A 6,221-nucleotide genomic window follows, 5' to 3' on the forward strand; every position below is an offset into this window, starting at 1 on the left:
AACACATGCAGGTGAACTTTATAATGTTGAATTGTTAATATGCACACAAACTACATGCACAGCATCGATTTCCTGTGTCGACTTCTGTACCACTAATGCGGTTTAGATGACTCGGAATATCTAATATTTTGGCACATCCGTCTCAAATACAAGTTTTTTTATTCTTTACACCACAAGAGAATAGACATTTTTTTAAGACAGACTGCGAGTGTGAGTCAGTCAGACGGCAGATTGAGATGGGTCATCCATTTGGTTTTACATACAAGTTTACATTTCCATCCATATTCAGTTTTTCATATTTTTTTATCGTGTATGAAAAATGTAGTACGTACATACATGACATACATGCTTGATACTTGTAAAACACAATATTTCTGAATTTCATAGCCTTATTTTGTAAAGTTCAGATGAAATATCAAACGACAAACTCACAAGTATATTTATTTTAAAATATTTTGAAAATGGTATTTTATATAACAAAAACAACTGTTTTTTACTAAAAAAACATCTTGTGAAATTTACAATTTTACATTGTTCGATCTGTTCTGGTATGGGAGTTGTCGATGTATTTATGTAAAGCTTAGATCCAGTTCTCAGCAGTAGGAAATATATACAGGGAATACACTGGGCCATTCCAGTGCACCACACCGATACATGCTGCACAATTAATCATAGTCAGTTCTGTTCCAACTTGAAACTTATCACAAAGTTCGTCTAATAGCTGATCATGTTGTCGCGTGTTTAAGGTATGTAGTAATGAAACAGATCTAATTAAGCGTTCGGTACTTGTTACAATGTTACAGGTTGAAGCATGCAATCCTGGCAATAACACATTTTCCACTATAAATAGTAGCAGCGCATGATTGACAGAATCATCCTACAATCCAGTGGCGTTAACAATATACACAAACAATAGCGCAGATATCATGAAATTAGCAGTATCCTCGGTCCTATTCGCTCTGCTGGGGAGTCAGTTTGGACCTCAAGTGGTTGCCAATGTCGCAAGTGATGCCATCAACCACATCACTGACAGCCTCAATATGCACAATGCAGCTGTCAATAGTGATATCAATGCGATACCGGCTGTCGAAGCTCGTGTTCGCCGAGACCAGACACCGGCATCGAATAAGCCAACGATGGACGAAGAACCATTGACGGAGATTGAAGAACGCGGTCGGAAGCGTCATGGCTGTTACTTCGCTGGTGATTTCTATAGGAAGGGTACAGAAAGAGAACTTGACAATGGTCATTGCCGATGCAAGCGTAATGGAAAATGGGTGTGTGAATTCGAAGCACCGGAATGTCATTATAAGGGAAATGACTACGAGGAAGGGTCGTGGGTAAAGTGCGAGGGTGGAAGAGACTGTCGAAAGTGGACGAAATGCAAGTGCAAGGATGGTGAGCTGACGGACTGTAAAGCACCCATCAAGAAGTGCAATTACAATGAAGAACGTCACGACAGTGGTGGTTGGGTTCATTGCCAAGGCAAAGATTGTCACAAGTGGCTTAAATGCAAATGTGACAATGGAAAATTGACCAACTGCAAAGATGCTCCCAAAAAATGCGACTACGACGGAGCGCGATATGATATTGGTGATTGGATTAAGTGCGAGGGCTCTGATTGCCAAGATTGGATCAAGTGCAAATGCGAGCATGGAAAGCTTATTGACTGCAAAGAACCTCCCAAGAAGTGCTACTACGATGGAAGTGTGCATGACAACAATGACTGGGTAGAATGCGAGGACAGAGACTGTCGTCAGTGGACAAAATGCAAATGTAAAGATGGAAAATTGAAAGATTGTAAGGAGGCACCAAAGATGTGCCACTATGATGGAGAAGACTACGACAACAATGACTGGGTTGGATGTCAGGGTGGAGACTGCAAGGAGTGGACTAAATGCAAGTGTCATGACGGCGAATTGACCGATTGTAAGGACCCACCCCAGTCCTGTTACTACCGACGATCAGAATATTCTGATGGCGATTGGGTGCACTGCCGTAGACGCGACTGCAGAGAATGGTCTAAGTGTAAGTGTAATGATGGGGAGTTCAAGAATTGCAAAGATCCAATAGAACGGCCGTCCCGCTATAACCGCCCATACAAAGGGTGGGGTCGAGATTGAAGTGCTTCAATATGCTGCAAGACTTGGATTCGCAGTGTATAAATTCACCTAAATCCAGAAATAAATATCGATTGTTTCATTGATCTGTTTCGAATGGGGATGTGTTTGATGTTCCACGCTCAAACGTATATTAAAAATATTTTTGATGAAATTTTCGAATCCTGCATAAACCTATTTGAAACTGCAGACTTACAAGTGACGAAGTTAGAGGGCTCTTTATTCTGCTATTTGAGGTTGTCAACTGCTATTCGTCAATATATTTATAAGGTAATATTTTGAGCCACGGCGATAATGCGAATGAACTGGCATGATACAATTTAGAGTGAGGTTTTTCTGACGCTAAAACCGCATGACCTCAATCGATACATGTACAAATTGAACCTGCAGACTGTTCCATTATAATCCATGTCAGTACTCTCCATCAGACGGATTGAGACCGCTTGATCTCAGTATATCCTGGACTCGATACCAACATGCCATGTATTCCAGCCAAGGCCAAGACACTTCTGACTGTGTGGCTGCCATGGTTGATCAAGCTACCGATGACTCATTTAAATATCTGCATGCACATCCATCATCAATGACTGTGGAGACACACCGAGAAGCTATCTCTGTACAGTCTAAAGTATTAAGGGTATGATGTACCCAACAATTGAACCCACTTCGAAATGGACACTTTGATACGAGATTTGCTGCTCATTATCGCTCTCGTACTATTTTTGATGTCTTTATAACCTCTCATTATATCGACTTCGTACCTATGTTTGGTATAATATCGAAAACCGCACTAAAGCGACAGTATAGCTTTTCTTTACTATGCAGCACGCAATGATAATATGGACGGAGCAACACAAGGATTCTTTTTATGCATATTTCCCTCTTGGCACCATCTCTTACTATGACAAATGTACAACGTATCTTACGAACCATAGCCAACTACAAAAGCTCTGCAGTGAGACAACTTCGTTTTTCATTGCTATCCTATATTTTCAGACATCTTCGACCATACCCCCTTTTAGAAAAATATACTCTGGTATTTCTTTTCTCGCGGAAATCGGTAGGCAAAATGTTTTAATGTGCCTCTATCTTTAAAGCTACATAACAGAGCGCCGGAGCGGCCATGTTTTATAAAACGAACTTGTCTTGTGTTCAATCGCTAATGCAGGTATTCAGATAAGTTTTTGTATTTGATGCGAAGCCACAATACTGCAACTATTCTGCCTATACAGAGGTGTACGCCTAAGTTGATTTTATTATCTTATATCGGACTTTTTATCGACACATAGTCAAGAAATCCGGTGCAAGAGCGGAATCGCGTTGACTGGTACGCAGTAGCTCGATGTGCACATATTCTCTCGTGCATCGATGTTCAAGTATCACAATTGTAGATGATCAGGCTCGTGCATTGGCACTACCGGTAGCTCTAACAGTCAGTAAGACATAGTCATCACCACATGTGTATGCATTCACCAGAGTACGATACTTTGCTCTGTGTATGCGCGCTATATCCATGCGCTATATACAATGCTGGCCTATTACGACTCTCCCCTGCCATCGCCTATGTGGGTGGCTTCATCAGTTTACCTGTCGAATGCTATCACTACAGGCAACTTCAGACAATAAGGCATGCACATCATCACACGTGTACGCATGTGCCCATATACGTGCTTCTCTCTTCTATCGGTGTTTTAGTACGGTGTTAAAATCTGACTTATCACGACCCTCCCTTGCCATCACCTGTATAGTCCGCCCCGTCCGTGTCTCTGTATGTACTTGCATCCTGTGCTGTGTGCGCATGCGTATCCGTGCGTTGTGCGTACGCATCCGCTGACAAACGTGCCACCCCAGTATCCCTGTGTCTCATCTCCTGAACACTCCTGTGCGACTGCAGACTCCTGGCGCCTACCTCAGCCACCCCTGACGGCTTGTTTGCGCTATAGGTCCCTTTCTCCTCTCCGTGCTCAGCCGTGCCTTCGGATATGTGTGTATGCTTGTAGCCACCCTTCGTGGGGCGTGTCTGTGCTTGAACCATCCTTATATCGCCCTCGACATCCCCCACTGGGCTCGACTTTGCATCCCGCACAGTCTCGTCACGAGCGATCTCCCCCATTCTGTGTAGTGCTACCGCCAGCGCCCTGGCACCGTCATCACTCACTACCACATACTTGTGCTTATTTGACGCGACGACACCACCGCCGGCCTTATTTGGAGCGGTTCTGGACCCGAGCCAGAGAATCCCGGCCACACACAGGAAGATAAGGGCTGCCCCATATATCATACCCTCCCCACTGAAGAACCATATATTCCAATCAATCACTTGCTTGGCTATAGCCCAGACATCAAACCCAAGATACGACATACAGGCCAAGGCAGCTAAGAAGGTTAAAACTAGTGGCATGAATAGATAGGACAGTGCCTTAAGACCAAACTGAACGGTTACAAATACACTGGAAAGGGTAGAGACTACGCTTAAGAGTACCATGGCGGCCATGGCGATCCAGAGCAGCTTCGTTAAGAACTCCTGCGTGAAGGAAAATAGGGGTTAGTGAGCACCGTGTTTGCATATGTAATTGCATGTCTACGAAACTATATATACGCACTCACACGCACACACACTCACATAAATTTATACATTCAGAAATATATATATATATATATATGATATACTGTTATATATATATATATATTTATAAATATATATATTTATATGTAAATACTTTTATACTAACATCATTACTTACCAACTGTGCTACACGCGACTTTAATTCGTCCAAGGCCAAGTCATGTGCTTCAAACTTCTTGTCGTGCACACTTAGTCTCTCCTCCATTCTCTTCAAAGCGGCACTGGTATCCATATCCTTCGCCATCTCCATCTGCTGGCTTTTACTCTGGCCCCTTTTCTTTTTAGGATGCGAGCTACCTACCTCCGTAGTAGCCCCCCCAGGTGCTTGTGGTATGTGTGTAAGTGGGTGTGCCGCAGATGATACGTGCGACATAGACTCGTCGTTGCAGTTCTCTAGTGCTTCAGTCGACACATTGCGCACGTCTGAGCGCTTCCATATCTGCGCAGTACATAGATCACATGGCTTCAGTATGGTGTATGAGTTAAAACACGGCTGGGACGCCGCGGGGACTGAAAGTGTATAATCATAGGGGTAATTTATTTGTTCGTATTCAGGCTAAAGTAGTAAAGGATGTCTCAACCAGTACACGCCCTTAGCCCTATCACAAATACATAATCACTTCTGGAGGGCGAGACTTCATGGGGGTCTACAAATGGGTCAAATAGCGTCACAGACGTTTTTTGGCGACAGACAAAAATGGATGATAATGTCGACAGGGACTTAAGAAAAGCTTACGCTTTCAGTAATAAACTATTCTATTTATAAGCAGTTCGACATACAAACAGTTAAATTTTATACACACTTCTATTTCAAGCATATGACGGCAGTAAGCAAGCACGTGATCCAGGAGACAACTATCCAATAAAGAAATGTGAGCTTTTTTATATAATTGCACAATGCATGTGAATATACAAGTATGAGTAGAGCATGTGGGTATGTACATTGCCAAAAATAGTCCCAATTGCAAAACTTCCAGATCTTCATATGTTATCGTATCCAAAGACAAATCGGAAACAAGAGATGGCGAACGTAATAAAAAATCACATGGCATCAAGTAAATAATCGAACAGATTATACTCACAGACACAACCTGTTCTGAAATGTATGAATGTGCACAGTTATCTGAGGTGTATACGTGTATCTATCTACATATAATCACACATGTGCATGGGATGTATATGCGTTTGTGAAGGGTTATGCATGCACGGCTATTCAACACCCTATTCTATGTGGTATTTATATACGCAAGAAAAAGCTCACGGGCATTTGATAAGCGGCGCGACTTGACTAGTGTACACCGGCATCAACAGACCAGTCCAATCGTGTGTTTATAACCATCGTACTCGTATGCATACCCCTCAGCCAGCCTGAAGAGTCATACACAGCAAACAGGTCACCGCCTAAACCTGATCGCACACTTTGCCATACTATCTATGCGATCCGCAGGGATGCAACAGCGTATGTTTTAAATAGG

The 6,221-nt window shown here is 42.7% G+C and overlaps 2 protein-coding genes across 2 annotated transcripts; one reads left to right on the forward strand and one right to left on the reverse strand.

Moving 5' to 3' along the window:
- Positions 1-926: 926 nt before the first annotated feature.
- SARC_11792 (hypothetical protein) lies at positions 927-2,123 on the forward strand (the record flags this gene model as incomplete). The annotated part of the gene is made up of 1 exon (XM_014294115.1): positions 927-2,123. One exon carries the CDS (start codon positions 927-929, stop codon positions 2,121-2,123), a length of 1,197 nt encoding a protein of 398 aa, XP_014149590.1.
- Positions 2,124-3,340: 1,217 nt separating this feature from the next.
- SARC_11793 (hypothetical protein) lies at positions 3,341-5,188 on the reverse strand. The gene is made up of 2 exons (XM_014294116.1): positions 4,865-5,188; positions 3,341-4,644 (listed from the first exon to the last, which is right to left on the reverse strand). The coding sequence occupies exons 1-2, from the start codon at positions 5,117-5,119 to the stop codon at positions 3,838-3,840; spliced, it is 1,062 nt and encodes a 353-aa protein (XP_014149591.1). The 5' UTR covers positions 5,120-5,188; the 3' UTR covers positions 3,341-3,837.
- Positions 5,189-6,221: the final 1,033 nt, after the last annotated feature.

This window comes from Sphaeroforma arctica, assembly GCF_001186125.1.
Source record: "Sphaeroforma arctica JP610 unplaced genomic scaffold supercont1.1878, whole genome shotgun sequence".
NCBI lineage: Eukaryota > Ichthyosporea > Ichthyophonida > Sphaeroforma > Sphaeroforma arctica.